Source organism: Anolis carolinensis, chromosome 2 (assembly GCF_035594765.1).
Source record: "Anolis carolinensis isolate JA03-04 chromosome 2, rAnoCar3.1.pri, whole genome shotgun sequence".
NCBI classification, from domain to species: Eukaryota; Metazoa; Chordata; class Lepidosauria; order Squamata; family Dactyloidae; genus Anolis; species Anolis carolinensis.
In genome coordinates, this window is record NC_085842.1 from 247,389,664 (window position 1) to 247,413,151 (window position 23,488).

The window sequence follows — 23,488 nt, forward strand, 5'->3', positions numbered from 1 at the left end:
GCCAGAGGGAAGTCAGGAGACCCCTTGGTGTGGGAAACAGAGCAGCAGGATGCATTTGAGCAATTGAACAAAGCTCTGATGTCCGCCCCAGCGTTGGGGTTGCCTGATTTAGATAAGACCTTCTATTTGGATGTAGGAGAACAGAAAGGAGTGGCTGTAGGAGTGTTGACTCAGCTAGTGGGCGATTGGCCCCGGCCAGTGGCTTATCTGTCTAAGCAATTGGCCCTCATGCATGAGAGCTGTAGCGGCTGCTGCAGTTCTTGTGGAAGAGGCAAACAAGCTGACCTTAGGGCAGCCTGTGATTTTAAAGTGTCCCCATGCGGTAGTGACTTTAATGGAACATAAGGGACACCATTGGCTCACCAATAGCCGAATGCTTAAGTATGAGAGCATGTTGGTGGACAATCCACAGGTCAAATTGTCCGTGTGTGCCACTTTGAACCCAGCTACCTTGTTGCCAGTGGGAGAAGGAGAATTGATGCAGCATGATTGTCTAGAAGTGATGGATGAAGTGTATTCAAACAGGCCAGATCTCAAAGATCTGCCACTTCTGGCTCTGGAATGGATGCTTTTCACCGATGGGTCAAGTCGTGTGGTTGGTTCCGAAAGGGAAGCGGGGTATGCAGTGGTGAATAGCAATGGGGAGACCCTAGAGGCAAAGGGGTTGCCTCCGGGGACTTCTGCACAACGGGCCGAGTTGATTGCTCTGACAAGGGCCCTCCAATTGGCTAAAGGAAAAAGAGTCAATATTTATACTGACTCAAAATATGCCTTCACCACTTTGCATGCCCACGGTGCCATTTATAAGGAAAGAGGTCTGCTGACCTCTGCGGGACAGCAGATCAAGAATGCAACAGAGATTTTGCAACTTTTAGATGCAGTTTGGGAACCAAAAGAGGTAGCAGTCATGCATTGCAAGGGACATCAATTTGGTGAGGATCAGGTAACACAGGAAAATCACCTGGCAGATCAACAGGCTAGGAAAGCAGCAGATGAAAGCACATCGGAAGAATCAGTTTTACAGTTAGATGCTACACCCACAGTAGAGTCCATAACTTACTCTGCACAAGAGAAGGAGTGGGCCCTAGCAGAAGGGGCTAAGTGGAAGGGTAACATTCTCATATTACCCTATGGAAAAGTCTTCGTCCCGAAAGCTTTGGGATGGGAATTGGTGAAAGAAGTTCATAGACAAACCCATTTAGGTGCAACTGGAATAGCTTCACTCCTGGAGAGGTAGCTCTGGGTGGATGGCTTGCATGCCTTGGCCGGAGCTGCTGCCCCAGGATGTGAAAATTGTGCTAAAAATAATCCTAGGATGGGACTGTCGCTCCCACCTGTAGTGCAGTACTTATGGATGACACCCCTTCAAGTCCTCGGTAGTTGATTTTGCTGAAATGCCAAGGGTCCCCAGGATGCCAAGGCTATTAGTTGGTGATGGTATGCACATATTCAGGGTGGGTGGAAGCAAATCCTACCACCTCTGAAAGGGTTGTGAAGGGTCAGGTGTGCCATGTTAAGGGATGCAATCCCTAGGTACGGGATGCCTTTACACATTGGGGTGACAATGGCTTAGCCATTCGTTCACCAGGTGGCAGAGGCCTAGCCTTTGTTCACCAGGTCCTTGGGTGCCTAGCTCAATAGTTAGAAACCGCTCGGAAGTTGCATTGTGCTTACCGACCCCAATTTTTGAGAAAAGATAGAAAGAATGAAAAAGGGGCTTTGAAATGATGTCAAGGATGTCAAGGAACATCATGGGTTCAGATGTCACAGATGGCATTGCTGGAAATCACCTTATGAACTTGGGTTTGTCATCTTATGAGTTGCTATATGGAAGACCCCCTCTGAAAATTAAATCTCTTCAAGGAAACATACATGAATTGGGAAAACAAGAACTAATAAAAGAGGTTCAAACTTTGGGTATGGTGTTAAACAAACTGTATAAATATAGTGGAATGCTGCGTTATCCCTTTCCCGTTACTGTGTTATATTTTTCTTACCAGGAGATCAGGGTTGGCTGAAAGATTGGAAGTGTGATACCCTCGGCCCAAGGTGGAAGGGACCACCAGAGGTGTTCGACCACTGGAGGTGGTCCAAATAACTCCTACTACTGTGAAGTTGAGAGATGTAAAGCCGTGGGTACGCTACACTTGCATCAGGAAGGACTACACCACCAAAGACCCTGACTTCTGGAGGGTAAACCTGCATAAGGACAATTCACTCAAACTCACACTCATACGCCCTAAGGGTCAAGCTACCTAGAGCTGCCCTGAAGAGGAGGGGTCCGAAGCTACCGAGAGCTAGCCCCAGAGGTCAGGTTACCTAGAACCGCCTTGAAGAAGGAAGGAGGGTACACTTCCGAGAGTGTCCCAAAAGACCGAATGGACACTGGGTTTTGGGTGTGGGGAATTGTGGGTTCCTGTGTGGGTTGTATTCTGTTTCTGTGTTGGCTAAAATGTTGTAATGTTGAGGACAAACACAAGTGTAAAGATGAGGACACAATTGTGCTTTTTAATGTTGATCATGATGCCGTTGGTGCAGGCACAGATGGGTTGGGACAGGAACACGTCCCACCAACTAAGTAAAGATATAGTAAAAGAAACAAAAGTAAAAGACTGCTGGGTTTGTGCCCATGGCCCTTGTTCTCAATATGAGAGATGGGTCATGAAAGCAGGACCACTATTGGACCTGAGTGGATGGAAATTGTTCACCCCTTGGACATATGCCGACCGAGAGGGGTTGACTGATTCGGCTCAATTTATATTGGCCCTCGATGACTCTGCACCAACCGCATCAGCTTGTTTAACACGATCCAGAGATGGCATCTCAGATATAGTTCATAAGAACTTTCCCCAAGCCACCCTCATAGAGGTAGGAGATTACCCCCATTGTAATCTCTCTCTCCCTGTATACTATGACAACATACACTTTAGAGTTGAGCAGCCGCAGCCACAAAGACTGAGAAGACAAGCTTCCTCGCCAGAGGGTGATGATAAGAAACCACCTTCCCGTCCGGCACGTAAAGATATGTGGTTAAGCCCGGGTTGGAGCTGCCTCGAGCAGCAACTCAGCCACCTGTGGCGGGAGCTGTGCCTCCACCACGACAAGATCTGGTCCGGACACGAGGAAACTTCCCAATGGAATACCAAATTCCTGGTAGGCCAAGGCCCGGTATTTTGCTTGATAACCATGTCATGGGAGGATTGCCTCCGGGGTATTTCTGGATATGTGGGAATTGGGGAGGTAAAGTCTTGCCCCCCTTGTGGATAGGTACATGCACCATTGGTACCTTAGCCCCACTAGTATTGAAATACACCTGCGAGAGCAGCCCCTGCAGGCATTGGAAGCAACAGACCGGTGGAACAGGCCTAAAAGAGCTTATGATGAAAAATGTGGCTATGATCCTGATAATATTTATCTAATTGAGGGAGAAAGATTTGGAACAGGTTGTTCTGATTGGCTTGTAGATTGACTTCCGAATCTTGGGTGGCTGAGAAACCTCATCAAAATATTATTTGTCATGTTGCAAATCATGATTCTTGCTTTATTTCTTTTGCCCTGCATTATGTCATGCTTGAGAAACATGATGACGAGACTGATCACTGCTACTTTCAGTCAGCACAGGGAAGTTCAGCACGTCATGTACATGCAACTAAACACTTTAGATCGGGAAACCACCCCACTGTGATTGGATATGTGGAGTGGCCTGTGCAACCAAGAAATTGTCTTTCTTGGTTACAAGAAAAAACAGGGGAATGAAGGGGTCACTGAACCAAAGTGACTCCATTTTAGAATGCCTGTCTGCTTGAACCCAGAAGATCAGTCTCTTACCTAAAATAAAGATATAATTTTCAAAGTGCTGTCTTGTGACAGATGGCATGTGTCCTATGTTTAGCAATAATCAGTTGTGGTTAAGCTTGCGGTTAAGCCGATTTTGGTCTCCGAGTGGTCTCAAAGCGGCTTGGCACGCCCGGTATGTATAAGTGTCTGGGGGACGCCCAAATCACCCCTTACATTTCCACTTTAATTGGCATGGTAACGCCCTATGGAATCCTGGTGTTGGGTGAGCTAGTAGACCAGGCATGGGCAAACTAAGGCCCGGGTCCAGATGGAGCCCCCTGGATGCTTACCTCAGGACCTCCTCATTTTCCCTGTCCTCTTGGCATAAGGATACGGTGGCCCACTGCAACCTTAAACCAAAAAGATTGGGGAGGAAGGCACACAGTAGCTGAAGCCCTCTGGAGTGCTCTTAGCCACCACATGCCTCACTCTCCCCCCAGCATAAGGACAATGTGAGTGACTCCGTCCTTATGCTGGGAGGACAGCTCAAGGAAGGCACATGGTGGCTGAGAGCCCTCTGGAGCACTCTCAGCTACCACCTGTCTAAGCCTCCTCCTGGCATAAGGATGGGACAAGCAGCCCTGTCCTCATGCTGGGAGGTCAACCTGAAGATGACTCAGGCCCTGCACTTTCCCCTCCTGGCCCTGCCCTCTCCTGGACCCTGCCCCTCACGGGTCCCTTCTGCTCAGCATGTGAACAGCTCTCCTTCCTTTTGGCCAGGCCCACAATTCGGCCCCAAGGCAAAAAGGTTTGCCCATGCCTGGCTAAGAATCGTAAATTCCCCATCCTAAATTCCCAAGCACTAGAATTTCATAGGATGTTGCCAAGACAGTTGAAGTGGAATCATGGTACTATAATTATGTAGCATGAAAGGTCATGAAGTTAGCAAATCAGCTGGATGTAAAAGCTAGTGCTGAAGTCACTAAATAACTGATAGTGGTGTCATGCAGAAAAAAGAAGTTGACCTTCATTGCAGAAACATGAACTGACATGTTTCACTTTTGCTGAACTGTTTCCAAAACTAAACAAAAGATGGGTATGGTGGAGGCAACATCATGGGTGCAGGTTTCAAAGCGATTTTACAGTCTTCTGTCTCCTTTTTCTGGAAGCATTTAGAAGCATGGAGGCCTTCCTATTTATTTATTTGAGACCAAGCCTCTGCTCCCACTAAAAGATGATTAGAAAATAAGATACGTTTTGACTACTTTGAGTTTAATTTGGGTTTTTGAGCAAGGTGATTGAATGGACAGTGGCAGGACAGCTACAGAAATTCTTAAATGAGACTGCGGGCTTAGACCCCTTTCAATCAGGCTTTCATTCAGGTCATGGGACAGAGACTGTCTTGGTAGCTATTACTGATGAAATTCGTTGTCAGTTAGACCGGGGCGGATCAGTGCTACTGGTACTCTTGGACCTTACAGCTGCATTCCACACCGTGGACCATGACTTGCTGATCCATCGATTGGCTATGTCTGGTGTACGAGGTTTAGCTCTTAAATGGTTCAATTTGTTTCTCCGGGACCGGTGTCAGACCCCTGGCTGCTGGGCACCAATAACCGTACACGGAGGCCAATCTCTATCTAATATCTTTATTAAGGAAGTATATAAAATCAATAAAAACAAGTGAAGAATATAGTTCAGAAGCAGACCTTTCAAATGAGGTCAAATATAGTCCAAAAATGTATTGTCCAATAAATGATATTAGAGTTCAAAGTTTTAATCCACTTGACCGAAACACACACTTTTGCCAAGCAATAGTGTGGGGAAATGTCAGAGTCTTAGAGTCCAATGAAGCTTGACAACAAGGCTGGAAATAAACTTGGTTCTTGGCTAGGTCCGTGACTAGAAACAAGGCAAAACGTGAAGCATGGAGCAGGGTCCGTGGATAAACAGCAAGGCAAGGCAAAGGCTTGAAAGCTTGATCTGGGAAGCAAGGAACTGGGGTTACGAAGTCCACACACGATCTCTCTCCTGAAGCTGATCAATTGACTCCGCAAAGAATCTCCCGCGCCAAACACCTATATTGGGTCTCGTTTTCCCGCCAACAATCTCTTTCCCTAGAGAACGAGAAGCGAAACCCAACTCTGTCCAGATGCATGACTCCTTAGAATTTCCCAAGGGAAGCAGGCCTAATCTGCCTGTTGTTTGGCAGCGATCCGTAAACTTCTCCGATTTGCTTCTCTTACTCCTCTGTCTCTAGAGTAAGATTCCTTCCTGGGAAACGGAGGGGAGTACTGTCCAAGGCATGTTTTACTGAATTCTTGAGGGCAAACATCAACATCCGGCAGGTGAAGGGACTCCGGCTCTTGTTGAACCGGCGAAAACCCCATGTTTTCAACTTCATCTGCCACGATAGTACTAGGAACAGGACTACAAGGCCCATGAGGCATCACAACCGGAGACAGAGGATGGAGTGGTTACGCCAAAGCTCTGAGAGCTCCTGCCTTTGCTGTGGAGTTCCCCAGGGTGCTATCCGTTCGCCCCTGTTATTTAACATCTACGTCCGACCACTTGCTGGACTAGTGCGGAGCTTTGGCATAGAGTGCTACCAGTATGCAGATGATACCCAGCTACTCTTGCGTCTCAAGCCTGGGACAACCATGATTCCTGAGAACTTTAAGCTGTGTTTGGAAACAGTGATGAGTTGGCTGTGAGCGAGTAAGACTAAAAGTGAATCCCGCAAAAACTAAGATACTCTGGCCCGGCCATTCACCAGAGTTAATCCAGTCACTGCCTAATTTTGATGGGGAAGTTCTGGTTCCGTCTGCTACTGTTAAAAGCCTTGGGGTTGTGTTGGACTCATCGTTGACAATGGAGGCCCAGATCACTGCCATAAGTAAGCAGGCCTTTTTTAATCTTCACCAGGCAAGGAAATTGGCATCCTACCTTTCGACAGAAGGATTGGCAATGGTAATCCATACAACAGTCACCTCTAGATTGGATTATTGTAACGCCTTATATGCCGGCCTTCCGAAGACAAAGACCCAGAAGATCCGAATGGTCCAAAATGCGGCAGCCAGGCTGCTAGCGGGATCATCTATAAGATCCCATATTACACCGATTCTGAAACAACTGCATTGGCTACCAATAGAACATCGGATCTCTTACAAGATACTGATCCTGACATTTAAAGCTCGAAATGGCCAAGGACCATTATATCTTAGGGACCGCCTCATTCCTTTTTTTCATCAGTGGTCACCTTGACCCTCCCAGGAAAATCTCCTATACGTATCAGGCCCTAGGGAGGTACGCCTGGAAGCTACAAGGCGTAGAGCCTTTTCGGCCTATGCTCCAATTCTGTGGAACTCATTGCCTCCATATGTTAGAGTAATGTTGGAGTTATGACCTTTTGTAAAAGCGCTCAAGACTTGGCTGTTTGGTTGTGCATTTAAGTAATTTAGATCTAATTTGCCAAATAGTCACTATTGAATGTTTTTATGTTGAATGTTTTTATATTGTGGAATGATATTTTAAATTGTAAGTCACTCAGAGCACTCTGGTGGAGAGCGACTAATTAAGAAATAAAGTAAAGTGAAGTGAAAAAAAAAGTAAATTTGGGAGCACTGAATGTTGCTGCAGTAGGTCCCAAGGGCCAACCTCAAGAGCAACGCACCAGTAACCGCTAGTTTTATTAAGTGTTACAGGCCCAAAATACATATGGTGATATTTCTGGGGGGGAAAATAGGAAATGTCCCATGTTCATTTTATTTCCAGAAGTAACACAGACTTTTTCACAAAAGAACCTATTTATCCAATTCATTCTTTCTCTAAATTATCAATACATGCTGTGATGAAAATTAGCATTTTGGTAAGATGTTATATTCCATTCACTCTAAAAGTAATTACCTGGAAAAAAAAATAGATCAAAAGGGAGAAAGGAAAGAATGACAATGCTGTACCATCTGCTTGAAGCTGAGCCCCCTGCAGCACAGTGATAATATCCTCTCGAGGTAACAGCTCTGGGAATTTCTGTTCCAAACTGGAAAGCACTTCTTCTTGTTCTTCCGTAATTTTCTCAAGATCCATGGCCATGACTTTAGAGAGGATGCTTCCTGAAAGAGAAAGTCAAAGGAAATGGCAAAAAATATTATTTTCTAATTATTTAATTTAACGAGTTATTATAAAAGGTCTACCAGGGCTTTTATTGTGCTTCTTTTGCAAAAGCCTTAACAGACTGTGCAAACAGAATCTGTGATCCCCACCTCCTTCAAAGTGAGCTGAACCACCTGCATTGGGCTCTACAGGTCAATGGGTACTCTAAGGCCCCTTCCATACAGCTGAATAAAATCCCACATTTTCTGCTTTGAACTGGAATATATGACAGTGTGGACTCAGATAATCCAGTTCAAAGCAGATATTGTGGGATTTTCTGTCTTGATATTCTGGGTTATATGGCTGTGTGGGAGCGCCCTACAACAGACATCAGAAGAGCTGCAAGACCAAGGATGAGACATGACAATAAAGACAAAGATCCACCTAGAGGAAAAATGTTCTTACCATACATCAAGGGAATAATAATACTGATAAATAATAAAACTTTATTTATATACTGCCCTATCTCCTTGAGAGGATTCAGGGTGGTTTCCAACATGGCAAAACATTCAATTGCCAAAAATAAACCATACAACAAATTAAACATAGTAAAAACAAACATAAAACAAGAACATACAATTCAAAACAATCACAAAAATTAAAATCCAGTTACAATATGCTCTATCAACGGAGCCAAAATGAATAAAATAAAATAAATCACTGACGAATGGTCAGTGATCAAGAAATACAACTTACAATATACATACCGACCAAGAAAATTCAACAAATGCTACATTCAGCAAAGGATAAGAGGGATCCTCTCACCTCTGCAGGAATCTACCATATATCATGCAGCTGTGGACAAGTCTACATATGGACCACCAAACGCAGCATTGCCCAAACACCAATCAAGGAACATGAAAGGCACTGCTGACTAATTCAACCAGAGAAGTCAGCTATAGCAGAGCACTTAATTAACCAACCTGGACACAGAATATTATCTGAGAACACAGAAATGCTGGATCACTCTGACAACCATCATATCAGACTTCACAGAGAAGCCACAAGCATGTGGACAATTTCAACAGAAAGGAGGAAACCATGAAATTGAACAAAATCTGGTTACCAGTAATCAAAAACACCAGAATCAAAACAGTAAATAAAGAACACCACTCAGAAACAGGAGAATTCATGACAGCAAACAATCTAGTGCCAGTTAACACTTCTAAACAAAGGATGCCTCCAGACAACAACACTGATTGACTTTGCAACTACAAGGCTACTCAATGCTAATCAAGCTTGCCAATTGCAACATTTACACTTGCTTCAAACAGACATAGGGTTCTTCCCCCACCCTGGACAGTCCTCAGATATATATACACTCCACTTGCCTCATTTTCAACAGACCTCTGAACAAACCTTGGAGGTTGCTTGCCACAGATGCAGGTGAAACGTCAGGAAAGAATGCTACTGGAACATGGCCATGCAGCCTGAAAAACTCACAGTAACCTTATGCTACTATTGCAAGGCTGCAGCACACATTGGTTGTCTAGATATTATCAGGATGTGCATATCCACATGTAATACCAATGCTGATGATTGTTCAAAATGTGAAGGTGGTTTTTTGAATTCAGTCATCATCATCATCATCATCATCATCATCATCATCATCATCATCAAACTTTATTTCTATTCCGCCCTATCTCTCCGAAGGAACCCAGGGCAGATTCCAACAAACAATGGCATACATTCAAAGCCTTCAAAAAACAGATAAATTGGCATAAAATCCCAACAAGACCCCACATATGAATACAGCGTTAAAAACCTAACATCAAATTAAACCTAATATTGAGTATAACATCAATAACCTAACTACCTTTTACTTTCTGCTGATTGCACAATGATGGTTGCTTCACTTGCTAAATGCTCACTTATGTTGGCCCATGAACTTCTAAAAATGTACTAAAAATTAAAAATAGACATCATATTATAAAATACACAAGAAGCAAAATTAGTGATGTTGGCCATGAGGTCACATACATTTGTGTGCTCTTTTGGTTAGCATGATAAAGGTATTATACTAAAAGGGATTGGAGAATTATAAAATTAAAGCAGTTGGCTTCCATTGTAAAGGAATAGGTAACAGCAATCAAGTTTTAAAGCAACATAGGCTCATTAGTTTAGAATTAAATCTGACTAGAAAATCAGTGCTTATTTGTAAGCCTAATTGGATAGAAATAAGATGATCAAGACAGCTATGGTTCAGTACAGCTACAGTACAGTTATTTGATTAATTTTATTTTAATTTATCACTTGTCATCACAATGTAATTAAACAATTGATAACAAATTGAGCAATAATTGCACAGCGGCTTTTTGTCAAATAAATTCATAATATCCATTAAGATGAGCAATAAATATTGGCACTACGTAGACCACATTACAATTTTATAACTTTTGTTGTTGTTTACTTTATTCTTATCCCATCTTTCTCCCAATATAGGGATTCAAGGTGGTGACATACAATATGAATCCTATCCACTACAGCCCCAATGAAATTAATGGAACTTGTCAGCCATCATCAATGGGCCAATGTTAGGTATAAGGACAATGGTTGTATATGATAATGACAAAAAAAGCAATGCATAAAATTAAACATCAATTTATTTTTATTTTTTTAATCAATCTCTGTGAATATCATTGTGGGAAAGACTCAGGTATGACCTTAAAAAAAGCAGTTGTTACATAGACCCTTTTGTAACTCTGCCAACACCTAGGCTTGTTCTCCCAAAGTACAATTTAATTGCAGATTGTCAATGCAGATATGGAAGAACGATTACATTCCAGAAACCTGAGGGGAATGTGAGAGAATAATAAAAAAACAATTATTCTGCTACATATAGAGACTGGTTGTGAAACTGCTTCTGGCAAAAAGTTTTCAAACTAGGTAACTAATCAGAATATTGGAAGAATCCTTCTGGATCAGACTAAAATTGTATCTGGTCTAGTGTTCTGTCTGAACAGCATACCCTAAGGCCCCATCTACACTGCCATATAAAATCTAGATTATCTGATTTCAACTAGATTATATGGCAGTGTAGACACAGAGTCCTTTCAGACAGGCCTCAGTCCCAGGAGGGCTGGGCTTTAGCACAGCAGGTTAATCACCAAGCTGCAGTAAATCTTGCCAACTAGAAGGTTGACAACTCAAAGCCCGGATCAGGGTGAGCTCCTGATCTTTAGCCCAGGATTGACGCCCCACACCTCCCCACACCCCAGGCTTTCCCTAGAGTTCTCCTTGCCCCCAACCTCCCAACACGCCAGGAGCTTTCACCAGAGGGGCCTAAGCATACAGAAAGGCCCCTCATGTATATTTTGGGGGTAAATGGGGACTGGGAGGGGTGGGTGGAGATGCCATCCTGCTCCCTCAGGCTCTTAGAGTCCAAAGAATTGGAATGGCTGTGGGGATTGATCCCTAGGATCGTAGAAGTCCAAACCTGGAAAGATGCGGACCTTACATTAAGGTCCAGCTCTTTCCAGGTATTTAAATATTCTGGAGTAAACTGAAAAAATCCAGTTTACTCCAAATTAATTTGAGTTTACCTAAAGCATTACTTGAACGTCTCCAGTAAACATGTGACAAGTCCTGCATTTTGGGCCTGTCTGGAAGAGCTCTCATCTGGATTATCAACTTTGATAATCTGGATTATATGGCAGTGTAGATCTAGTCTAAAGGCTCACAGATGAAAAGTGGGACAAATGTGTCCAAGCAACATCAGAGTGCAGCCAATGTAGGAGAGGCTGCAGTAGTTTGCATTTGCCTGATTCTACACCTGTGGAGTTTATTGTGTGCAAATTATTTGTGGTCTTTGATGTATGACATAATTAAGCAGGGAAGGGAGAGGAGAAGAAAGAAAGTGGGACCTTTTAAAAGAAGCAGAAAAAGTGTGGTTACAAAAGCATACTAGGATTATCCCTGCTAAACTAGAACAGCTGGGAGGAATGCTACAATAATCAGTCAGATCTCTCACATAAGACCACAAGATGAACTTGGAAATAAAGTAGATTCTTAGTTAACTGGAACTCAAGCAACCAGAACTCTCAGGCAATGAGCAATGAGTAGAAACATGAAACTTTTTTCTCCTTCCATGCAAGGAAGGGCACTATTATTTAGAAAGGAGCTGCATGGTTGGCAGTTAAGGATTCTATCTGGATTTTATCTCTATGAACCTGAGAACCCACAAGTAGTTCAAGCCATACAATTAAAATAACAAGCTTTATGTACAGTTTGCTTCTGACACGATAAAAAAGTACACTTTTGGAAATATAAATGTAAACACAAGCAGAATTAAATAATTTGCTGAGTATAAGCTGGAAGAAAAAATGTTAAACTATAGAGCAGTGGTTCTCAACCTTCCTAATGACATGACCCCTTAATACAGTTCCTTATGTTGTGGTGACCTCCAACTATAAAATTATTTTTGTTGCTACTTTATAACTAATCTTGCATACTGTTGTGAATTGTAATGTAAATATCTGATATGGAGGATGTATTTTCATTCACTGGACCAAATTTGGCACAAATACCCGATACACTCAAATTTAAATACTAGTGAGGTTGGCGGTGGAATTGATTTTGTCATTTGGGAGTTGTAGTTGCTGGGATTTATAGTTCACCCATAATCAAAGAGTATTATGAACTCCACCAATGACAGAACTGAACCAAACTTGGTTCACAGAACTCCCATGACCAACAGAAAATACTGGAAGAGTTTGGTGGACATTGACCTTGAGTTTTGGAGTTGTAGTTCACCTACATCCAGAGAGCACAGTGGACTCAAACAATGATGGATCTGGGTCAAACTTGGAACGAATACTCAATATGCCCAAATGTGAACACTGATGGAGTTTGGGGAAAATAGATATTGACATTTGGGAGTCGTAGTGTTTTCTGATGGTCTTTGGTGACCTCTCTGACACCCCCCTCACGACCCCCCCCCCACAAAAGGGAAACAGGAAATCCTCTTTTAAAAACATTTCATGTATATACTAGCTGTACCCGGCCACACGTTGCTGTGGCTGAAGGGAAATCATTTGTTGACCAGGTGGAATAGCAGTGAATAGCCTTGCAGCCTTAAAGTCTGGGTGTTTTCTGCTTACGTGAATCCTTGTTTGGTGAGCTGGAATACAATGGAATAGGTTTTCTGCTTGGAAGGCTGGGTACTTGCATTGTAGGAAAATGGTTTTTAGCCAATTTGAATTGCACTGAATAGCCTCGCTGTTTCAAAGACTGACTGCTTTCTACATAGGGGCATCCTTTCTTGGGCAGGCTAAATGAGACAGAGTAGCCTCATGGCTTGAAACCCTGAGGGTGTACTATGAAGGGGAAATCTTGCTTGGTTAGGTTGAACAGCACTGAATAGCCTTGCTGTTTGGAAGCCTGATTGCTTCCTGCCTGGGGGAATCCTTTGTTGGGAGGTGTTAGCTGGCCCTGGTTGTTTCCTTTCTGGAATTCCCATTTTCAGAGTGTAGTTCTTTATTTAATGTCCTGATTTTAGAGATTATATTGTTTCTTCCTGCCTGGGGGAATCGTTTGTTGGGAGGTGTTAGCTGGCCCTGGTTGTTTCCTGTCTGGTATTCCCATTTTCAGAGTGTTGTTCTTTATTTAATGTCCTGATTTTATAGATTCTATTGTTCTGTATTATTACACCACAGTAATGTTAGGTGTTATATTTGTTGCCTGAGAGTACAATCCCTGGGGGAGAGAGAGAGGCCCAGGCAGCTGAGGCTGGGAAGGGAGGGCCCTCCTCTGAGGAGGGGGAAAGGGGAGGGAGGGGGTGCAAGGAGCCAAGGCCCTGCTCCCCAGTGGCCCTGCCTAGGCCTTCACGGCCTTAGGCCGCCGTTTGCCTCTCCAGGCCCGGCCCATGTGGCAGGTCTGGGCCCTCGCCGGCTGTTTAGGTCCTTCAGGACACAGCGGGGGGGGGGGGATGCTTCCTGGCCTTGCAGCCACCCCTGCCTCCGCCTTTGCAGGCCTCCATCTCAAACAAAAAAAAAACCAAAACCCAAACCTTGGGGCCTGGCAGCCTGCATCTGGCTGGCGGGAGGCTGAGGTGGATCTTAGCGGGGGGGGGGGGGTGGCCGGGGCCGACTTTGTGGAAGGCCCCCCCTGACCTTTGGCTTTGCAGGGCTGAAGGTCCAAAAAAAAAACCTTTGAGGCCTCGTGGCCTCCCTCCGGCTGGCGGGAGGCTGAGGCGGCTTTTTTGGGGGGGGCTCCCTCCGGCCTGTGAGGCATGGAGGAGGCCGCGGGGGGGGGGGGTGGTAGGCCCGTCTTTCTGGAAGGCCCCCACACACACACCTTTGCCTCTGCAGGCCTGAATGCAGGGGAAAAAACCTTTGGGGCCTCGTGGCCTCCCTCCGGCTGGCGGGAGGCTGAGGCAGCTTTTTTGGGGGGGGCTCCCTCCGGCCTGTGAGGCATGGAGGAGGCCGCGGGGGGGACGGCGGGCCCGTCTTTATGGAAGGCCCCCCACACGCACACCTTTGGCTCTGCAGGCCTGAACGCAGGAAAAAAAACCTTTGGGGCCTCGCGGCCCTCCTCTTCGGCGGGCGTCACAGGCCCCGCCGCGTGGAGGCCCCTCCTCCAACCACCATGGGGCCTTCCAGCCAGGCTGACGGCTGGGTTTTTAAGGCCCCATGGAGGTTCTTGACAGGATTTTTTGTTGTATCAACCTAGAGGCGTGGATGATGGGTTATGTTGTCAAATTTCGAGGTTGGGGGGCCTTTACTTTTGTTGTTTTGCTCGGTGCCGCGATTCCATCACCCTTTTATATATATAGATGTTCATTCTTTAGAGTGATGTGCAATTAGAGTAGACTATGTTATTAAGAGAAATTGTTTAGTTAGTTATGTAATTGTTGTTCAAGTATATCCATAGTTATGTATGTATAAGTATTGTTCTTTTTTTATTTGTGTTTTTTCTGTTAAAATGTTAATGCAAAATGAAATGACACACATGTGAACATTTACACAGAAATTAGAAGCTGCAAATGGAAAGACCTACCGTTGCCTGTTACCATTGCCACTGGGAATTTCACAAGAAGACTAAGTCAGTATTGCTATGCAACTCTCAAGAGCTAGCGCTTGCTAGATCATGCCTGCAGGCAAAATGGTTTGATGAGAGAAGTATGACTGTATCCTTGGATGAAGGACAAAAAGTGTTTGATGCTTGGGTTTCTTTTCCTGGTGTATAAAAGGAAATTCATGTCTCTTGCCTGGAACCTATCAAAGGTCAACAATGCAATCCACTTAGCCTTTATGACCATATAAGAAAAGTGCAAACAATCTGGCCTGTGAATCATCCATCTTGTAAAGAAGTAGGGTTTTTTTTAATACTGGCTTTCTTCCCAGATCTTTAAAGGGAACTTTTGGCAATAACGTGCAGGCAGCACAGTAATAAATGAATCTTGTATCACTCACTGATTGGTTTCAAGTGATGGCATTGGGGAGGCTGCTCCTAATTTAAATTTGCCTGTGTTTACGAGTTACAATCTGTGTTCCTTGTGGCATCCTTCATGGCCTTGTACAAATAAACAGAAGGAGGTGTTTTTGAGCATACACTGACCCCGAGATACCTGACAATCAGTTTACAGAATTATCTCCATGCCAGCTGGCTCCCACCAAAAATGTAATGATTCAGCAAATTAATGGGTCCAGAGTTTGGCAACAGTCCCCTAGTCAATGCCGCATGGGAAATAAAACGAAACAGGCTCAGGTCTCTGGCAGGTTTTCTAATTGTTTGCTCCTGGCATGAACCCAACAAAAAATGGGGTAGGTCTTGACAGACAGCAGAGCCTGCCTCAATATGCTGTGAGTCTTTTGGATTTTGCAGAATTCTACACCGGAAATAATTATATTGTTTTGAACTTGCAGAAACAGTGAAAATATGGAAAACCAGAACATTAAAACAAACTTAAATGTCAGATCTACCTCACAAAGCCATTATTATCTTGGCAACACCAATGTTCATTTCCCTATTTTCAGCCATGCTGGTACTGATTCTCCTGCAACCATTCCCTCTGCACAAAAAGGCTATCCCTCTTTTTTTTTCTTTTTTAAAATGTGGATGGTGGTGACTGCCACAAAGTAGAACAATCTGCTTCAAAGTAGCACCAAATATTTTCTCCTTCCAGTTTTTAAATCACAAGTAATGCTTGAGTTTTTCCTTTGATGAAAAACATTTTCAAAGCAGGAATGTGAATGGGCTAATAGAATCCTAGAGGTGGAAGAGACAACAAGAGCCATCCAGTCCAACCCCTTGCCATAGAGGGAAAGCACAATAAAAGCATGCCAGACAGGTGGCCATCCAGCCTCTGTTTAAAAACCTCCAGAGAAGGAGACTTCACCACCCATTAAGGCTGCATATTTCATTGTCAAACATCTATAACCATCAAAAAGTTCTATCTGATGTTTAGGAGGAACCTCTTTTCCTATACTGGTAGTACGCAAATTGCAAACAAGATAGGTTCTGTAAGTTTGTTCTTAAGTTGAATTTGTGTGTAAGTTAGAACAGGTACATTTTTAAGTGTAACTCCAGCTCTGTGTGTGTGTGTGTGTGTAAGTTTTAGATAGCATAGGGAAGAGTTAAAACCCCTGTGGTGTTTGCTTTCCTATCTGTGCCCCTGTTCAGAAGATTTCACATCTTTCTGTCCCTGTAATTTGGGGTTTGAAAAGTCTGGCTTCTTGTGGAAACAGGGTTTGGTGATAAAACTTCAGTGGAGACACCTTTTCCCCATCATAACTCTTTTAGGAGTAAATTTCCCTTCTGAAGGGTAAATTTTTCTCATTTCCTGTTGTCTCTCCCCCTTTCTTAACTATAGGTCATTTGGAAATTTGATGTTTGTAACTTGGGGACTGCCTGTAGTTTGAATCCATTGCTCCATGTCCTAGTCTCGAGAGCAGCAGAAAACAAGCTTGCCTCTCACTCTCCTTTTCTCCAAGGTCATCATATCCAGCTCCCTAAGCAGTTTCTCATAGGGCTTGGCTTCCAAACCTTTGATCATTTTGGTCTCCCTTCTATGGTCACATTCTTGTCAGTATTCTTCTTGAATTGTAGTGCCCAGAACTGGACATAGTATTCCAGATGAGATCTGACCAAAGCAGGATAGAGTGGGACTATGACTTCAATTGATCTCAACACTATACTCCCATTGATGCAGCCTAGAATTACACTGGCTTTTTTAGCTGCCATATTACTCTGTTGACTGATATTCAGCTCTGTTGACTGATATTTACTAAGACTCCTAGATCTTTTTTCATGTGTATTTTTGTCAAGCCAGGTGTTATGTATCATCGTATTTATGCATTAACATGCTTACCTGTCTTCAAGCCCCATGTGATAGACACATGACAAAGAATTAGAGTGCCTTTTTATGTGTAAATTTCCAAAGGCTTCCTGGTGAGTTCCTATGAGTCACAGAATACCAGGCTAGAGAGATGTTAGATTTTTTTTCTGTTTAGGTCTTGCTTTGGGAATGGAGAGATTATCTCAGCATACGATTCTGATGGAACCACATATCCTCTAAGTTTGATCATATAAGTTGTGTGCTATGGCATTATTTTCTCAATGCTACACAAATGTCCAGAAACATGGTGATAGCAATATAAGAGTTACTAAACTGTCCAAGCAATATGAAGATATCCGTATTTAACACTCCTATCTAATGATACATCACACACTTCAGTCAAGCCTATTGTTAAATGAGCATTTTAAATATTCCACATGATGTTAGTCTTCAACAAACCCCTTACACCCTGCTTCTTTTATGCAGCTTCCTGTGGTCTTGAAAAGGACTGTTAATCAAAGAATGGATCATAGTCTCTGTGCATGAATGGATTCCGAAACACACCATTAAATCTTTCAGTATTTAATATAAAGAGCAATCTCTCACCTCTGAGAAGATGAGCCAGTTGCAGAGTGATTAACTCTGGTGCCTTTTGAAGAAGCTCTTTTGCTACTAGAGAGGAAGTGGATTCAGCTAACTCCAGATTGCCATCACACTCTGCTTCGGGGCAGATGACTCTGACGACAGCTGACTCCAAACTTTTATCTTCACTGTAAAACAAGGTTTTATGAAGTTAATTTATATCCAATATTATTTATCTAAGCTCTCTATGAGAAATTATTGTGCAACTGTTTTTTAAAAAATATTTCAGATTCTGAAAGAAACAATGGTATTTAAACATTCATTACCAACAGGAACATGCAGGGGTAGTCTTTTATAGCACATGTGTTGATAACATCTAGATATTACATACTTGGCTAAATCTTTAGAGATCCAATTCTATGTATACATTTATGCATGGGTACTCATAACTTTTGGCCAAAGGTTTCTGCATTATGAAAGAAATGCTGATATGTAATGAAGCAGCTTTCTTCAGAGTGAAGCTGGAAAATGTGAAGTCTGGTTTTACGACATTTTGTATTATTTGTGGCATCTAATGCTGCCATTGTGTAAGACCGCTGTGAGTCCCCCTGGGGGAGAAGAGCGGTATATAAATTAAATAAATAAATAAAATGTTAGAGAATGATGATTCATATTGCCATTGAGTGGTTAAGGTTAGTCCCATCTGTTTGCACTAGACGCTCCATGCATTCAGTCATAATGATGTCACATCTTTAACTCACTCCTATTCACAAGTCTGGTCTACACAATGAAAATCTGGTTTCTGGACAAAATAACATATTCCACCTACAATGTTGGCACTTGCAATTTAGCCCCTGACCCTAATACCTGTGCATATCATATGCATATCTACAAAGAGGGGATCTACAAATCTGCTGTTCTATGGATGGAGCCATCCATTGAAGTAAAAAACCTGCACTACCATGTTTCAGATGAATGGAGATCTCTGTATATAAAGCTCAAGAAATCTCTCTGCAGATGTCCAGAAGATGTTTTAAAATACTGAAGGATGGGACTTCCAAATCTACATCACAGCCCTGAACATTTCTAATTAATTTATTTTAATCAGGATGCCTAAAGGGAGCAAGACAATGAAGACTGACATGTTCATACATTTGGGCTGCAATTAGCGACCTTGATGGCCACTCTAACACTGTACCATTCATATAATACTTTACAGTCAGCTTTTCACATTCACTGGGGTTAGGGCCACAGGACCCCCACAAATGTGGAACACTGAAAATAACCTCCCCCTTCCTCCCCACACACACTAATTTCTAAGAGAACACCTTTCTAAGAATCTCTAGGGGCACTTCCAGACAGCTCCAAAATCCACACCAAAGCGGGTTTTTGTCCTGATTTGTCTCTCAAGAACAGCCTTAAAACAACATGGTAAGTAAATGAAAACTGCTTTACTTCAGCAAACATAAAGAACAGCACACACAGTTGTATAATGCAAAAGAAAGCAAAGAAGTCTCAATGCAAACACAGTTCTTAAGTCTCTGGTAAATTCCCAAACACAGACTTGAAGCAGGTAAAAGGGGAGCAAAGGCTTAAGCATTAGAGTCAGTTTGACTACAGCTGCTTCTGATTTGTAGCCCTGAGTTCCCGCATGCTGCAGCCCCTAGGGCGGTTCCCAATTACTTTAGAATTTCTTGCAGCTATTCTAGCTGAACGGCGTCTTTGCTCTGTTTCCTTTTCGTCTTTCATGAAATGTAGGTACAGTAGAGTCTTGCTTATCCAACGTAAATGGGCCAGCAGAACGTTGGATAAGTGAATATGTTGGATAATAAGGAGAGATTAAGGAAAAGCCTATTAAACATCAAATTAGGTTATGATTTTACAAATTAAGCATCATGTTATACAACAAATTTGACAGAAAAAGTAGTTCAATACACAGTAATGCTATGTAGTAGTTACTGTATTTATGAATTTAGCACAAAATATCATGATGTATTGAAAACATTGACTACAAAAATGCATTGGATAATCCAGAATGTTGGATAAGTGAGTGTTGGATAAGTGAGATTCTACTGTACTTGCAAAATCTCCTCCTCAGATTCCAACTCCCCCTCTAATTCCTGAACACTTTCCTGCTCCCCTTCCTTTTCTGAAGATGGGGAATCCCTAACAGTTTTAAAAACTCGCTTTGGTTGGGATTGCTGTCCCCATTCCCCCCCCCCCAAAAAAAAATTAACCCAGGCCTTCCTGGGGGGGAGGGTGGCTACATGCCATCCTGATTAAAATTGGGAATGCATGCAACCACCTCAACGCCCCCAATTTAAATAAAGTTAAATTTACCTGGCCACCATAGCTTTTCTCCTCGTGCCAGGAGGGTGCAAGGAAATGACGTGCCAGGAGTTTATGGAGGGAGCATCATTTGGTGCATCATTTCATCACACCCTCCTAGCAAGGGAAACCTTGATTTGCTCTGAATTAATTTAATTTTACCGGAGAGAGACAGGTCCCAGTTTTTGGGCCTGTCTGAATGGGCCCTATATCCTCATTGACAGAGGTTGATCTTATAGTCATGCTGGAGAACCTAGAAATTCCAGGAGTTAACATATTAATCAAATCCATTAATAATCAAATCTGCAAAAGTGAAACCCACAAATGTAAAGGGCTGACTGTATGCATGGTGGTTCCTTTGTGTAATCCAAAGCCTTTTCATCTAAGAAGGAAAGTGATACCTGAGTATCAGGTCTCCTTCCCATGCTTGAACACAGAAAGGATTTTAAGGAAAAGCTAAATACAGATCTAGGATTTCAAAATTCCAGCTGAGTTTAGTAGTAATTAAATATCTAGTAAAATACCTTGTCAGTGCACTACTGTTCAGAAGTGTAAGAGACAGCTTCCCTTCATTGTTAAGCTGGTTCAAATAGATGTCATCACAAAAAACATGAAGAGACTCTGGAATATTCAGCTCTTCCAAAATAAACTTAGTTTCTGTATGGTAGCAGAATTCTCTTCTTGTTATGTTCAGTACAGGCAAGCAAAGAATGTTGGGTGGGCTGACCTGTAACAAGTACATGCATAAGAATTAGGAAGCATTGCAGTAGCATGAATTGTCATATCCTCAGATCTGTAAGATGGAAATTCATGATGCTTCTAAGGTTGCCATCCTGCATACAAGATACAGGTTGTATGCCATTTCACCAGTAGTGAGGGAAGCCTGGTGGTAGGCTAAAACATACTGTACTGGAACTCTCCAAGTGGGCACACTGAAAATTTAATTGGTATGAATGTTTTGAATCTGAGGCTCCATCAGTACAGGTGAAATCTAGGCATTTCAAGGGAAATATGGGGAAGTGCATAACCCCCAAATCCAAAACCTCCCAAACTGCTATGTTTCAATATATAGCATATTCCCATTACATCACTCCTAGGATAGGCAAACTCTAACATGATACATTTCTTCCCTTCCACATTGGTGGGAAAAGAACAGAAAAAAAGTCATCTGGTACAGCAACAAAGTGGCAGGGCACATGAGATGGCTGTAGTACCACTGGAGAACTATCTCATATGGGTAATAATGATTTATTTTTCATACCAAGCCATGCTATATTATAAGATTTTGGGGCAACTTCTAAAAAAAAAATCAACTTAAACTATTTAAAATGTAACACAATATAAACGATTTGAACATTCTAAAAACAGACTAAACACCTACACAATTACTGAAATTGAAATCAGTTTGAACCATGTGTATCTACAGATTCAGATGAAATAACTAGCCCCCAGAATCCTTTTTAAAAACACAAGGCTTAACATGGTAATGGAATGAGACCAGTGTCAAAACCAATCAGGGAAGGCATTCCATAATCAAGTTGCCTTGTTCACAAACAGTACATTACTCTTAGTGAGACATAATAGAGGACTCCTTCAGTAAACCTATGTTTCTGGGAAGGCATATACATTTCAATATGCCCCAAACTTTTAATTGGGGATGTAATGTACATGCAGTAATGAGCATGCAGTTTTCAAAGCCTATTAGCAGTTTCAGACTTATTTTGTACAGTATTCATATGCGATGTTTTTGCATAGAAAACCACATTTTCTACATAGTATATAGCATTTCTTATTGTTACATGTTTATTATTTATTTATTCAATTTATACTCCACCTTTTGCCCTACTGCATATACACAAAAAAGTTTTCTGCACAGAAAAAGCCATGCAAAATCTGTGTGCAAAATCTACACAGGATAAATTCACAATCACAGCATTTTCAATGATGGAAACAGCCTTTTCCACAAAGAAAATAATATTGCTGCATAGAAATATTATTTTCTGCAGAAAATGCTGTATCCAACAAAGAGAAAAAAGCTGTTTTCTGCAATAAACAATCACTTGTGAATTTTGCGCAAAACAAATCCCAAACTGTGAACATTCTCATCACTCCAGGATTCTTTTCATCTCAGCTTCTTGGCAAACATAAACCATGTTTTGTTGATATTATTGGATATCTACCATTTATGAATATTTTTGAATCCCTACTTTTAGTGTCCTTACCAGTACTTTAAATTGAAACCAGAAACATTGGCTACCAGTGCAGTTCCTTTAAAACTCAGATTACATGATTTCAATAAGCTGTTCCAGTCAACAGTCAAGCTGTTACATTTTGAAATAGTTGCAGCTTCAAGGAAATCTAATTTACATAGTAAACATATAAGGAATCATAATATATAGGATTGCACTGTGCAAGCTAGTGGTGCATTCTAATTCTATGGGACAATTAATAAAATGACTACAGATATAGAGAGAAGAAGGAAGATTTCTAGACTTTGGAAGACCTAAATAAATAATTCTTGAATAGTTATCCTACACCTATAAAAGAAAATGCAAGATCTAAAGCAATTATCTAACATTAATCCCAGCCATAAAATCAGAATTTATTAGTGACTCTTCTTGCAGTTCTGCTGGCATATGATAAGGAATTACAGGGCTATTATTATTATTATTATTATTATTATTATTATTATTATCACCAGAAATATTATAGAATGTCAATATAAAATAGTTACCTTTTCAAGATAGTAGGCATATGTCAAAGCAGAAATAAGAGAATCCAAATCGCAGGACTTCTTTCCCAGGACTACGTGCACTTTATCTAAGTACTTACTTCGACTCTAGAATGGAAGGTAGTATTAAAATAATCATAAACGAGGAATGAAAACATAAGTTATCATATTTATCATACTAAATATTGAGAAAAATGCATCTGTTCCAAAACAATCTCTGTTTTAGTCCTGTCATTTGGGATTTATGGAAGGAGTCCAATCAAGTCAGAAACCCAGTTTATGTGTAAAAAGAAAACAATAGTTTTTACAATGGTCAACCTCCGGCTTGTCTGCTCTTTCCATGTCTCCTCCTCTTTTGCACAACAAAGATTTGCCAAACTGGGCAAGGGGGAATCCTCTGAAGCAGTGGTTCTCAACCTCCAGGTGTTTTGGCCTACAACTCGCAGAAATCCTAGCTAGTTTACCAGCTGTTAGGATTTCTGAGAGTTGAAGGCCAAAACATCTGGGGACCCACAGGTTGAGAACCACTGCTCTAAAAAAATGCAAAGAGAGACCATCACCATAGTGCAATGAGAACTATACCAGCTTAGTGGCCAGAAAGCATTGAGGAGATGGGGAATGGAGATGGGAGATGGAATTAA

At 42.1% G+C, this 23,488-nt stretch overlaps 1 protein-coding gene across 11 annotated transcripts in view; it reads right to left on the reverse strand.

Annotated features, from left to right (window-relative positions):
* prune2 (prune homolog 2 with BCH domain) overlaps positions 1–23,488 on the reverse strand; it is a 134,472-nt gene that overhangs the window by 89,446 nt on the left and 21,538 nt on the right. For all 11 annotated transcript variants that reach the window (XR_001729883.2, XR_001729882.2, XM_016991009.2 and 8 more), the window contains exons 2-5: positions 22,851–22,955; positions 20,641–20,843; positions 17,813–17,976; positions 7,737–7,889 (exon numbers count right to left, since the gene is read on the reverse strand). Coding sequence is in view for 9 of the 11 variants with exons in the window: in XM_016991009.2 (XP_016846498.2) it covers positions 7,737–7,889; positions 17,813–17,976; positions 20,641–20,843; positions 22,851–22,955 (625 nt within the window). In the remaining 2 variants the exon portion in view is untranslated. The remainder of the gene's footprint in view (positions 1–7,736; positions 7,890–17,812; positions 17,977–20,640; positions 20,844–22,850; positions 22,956–23,488) is intronic.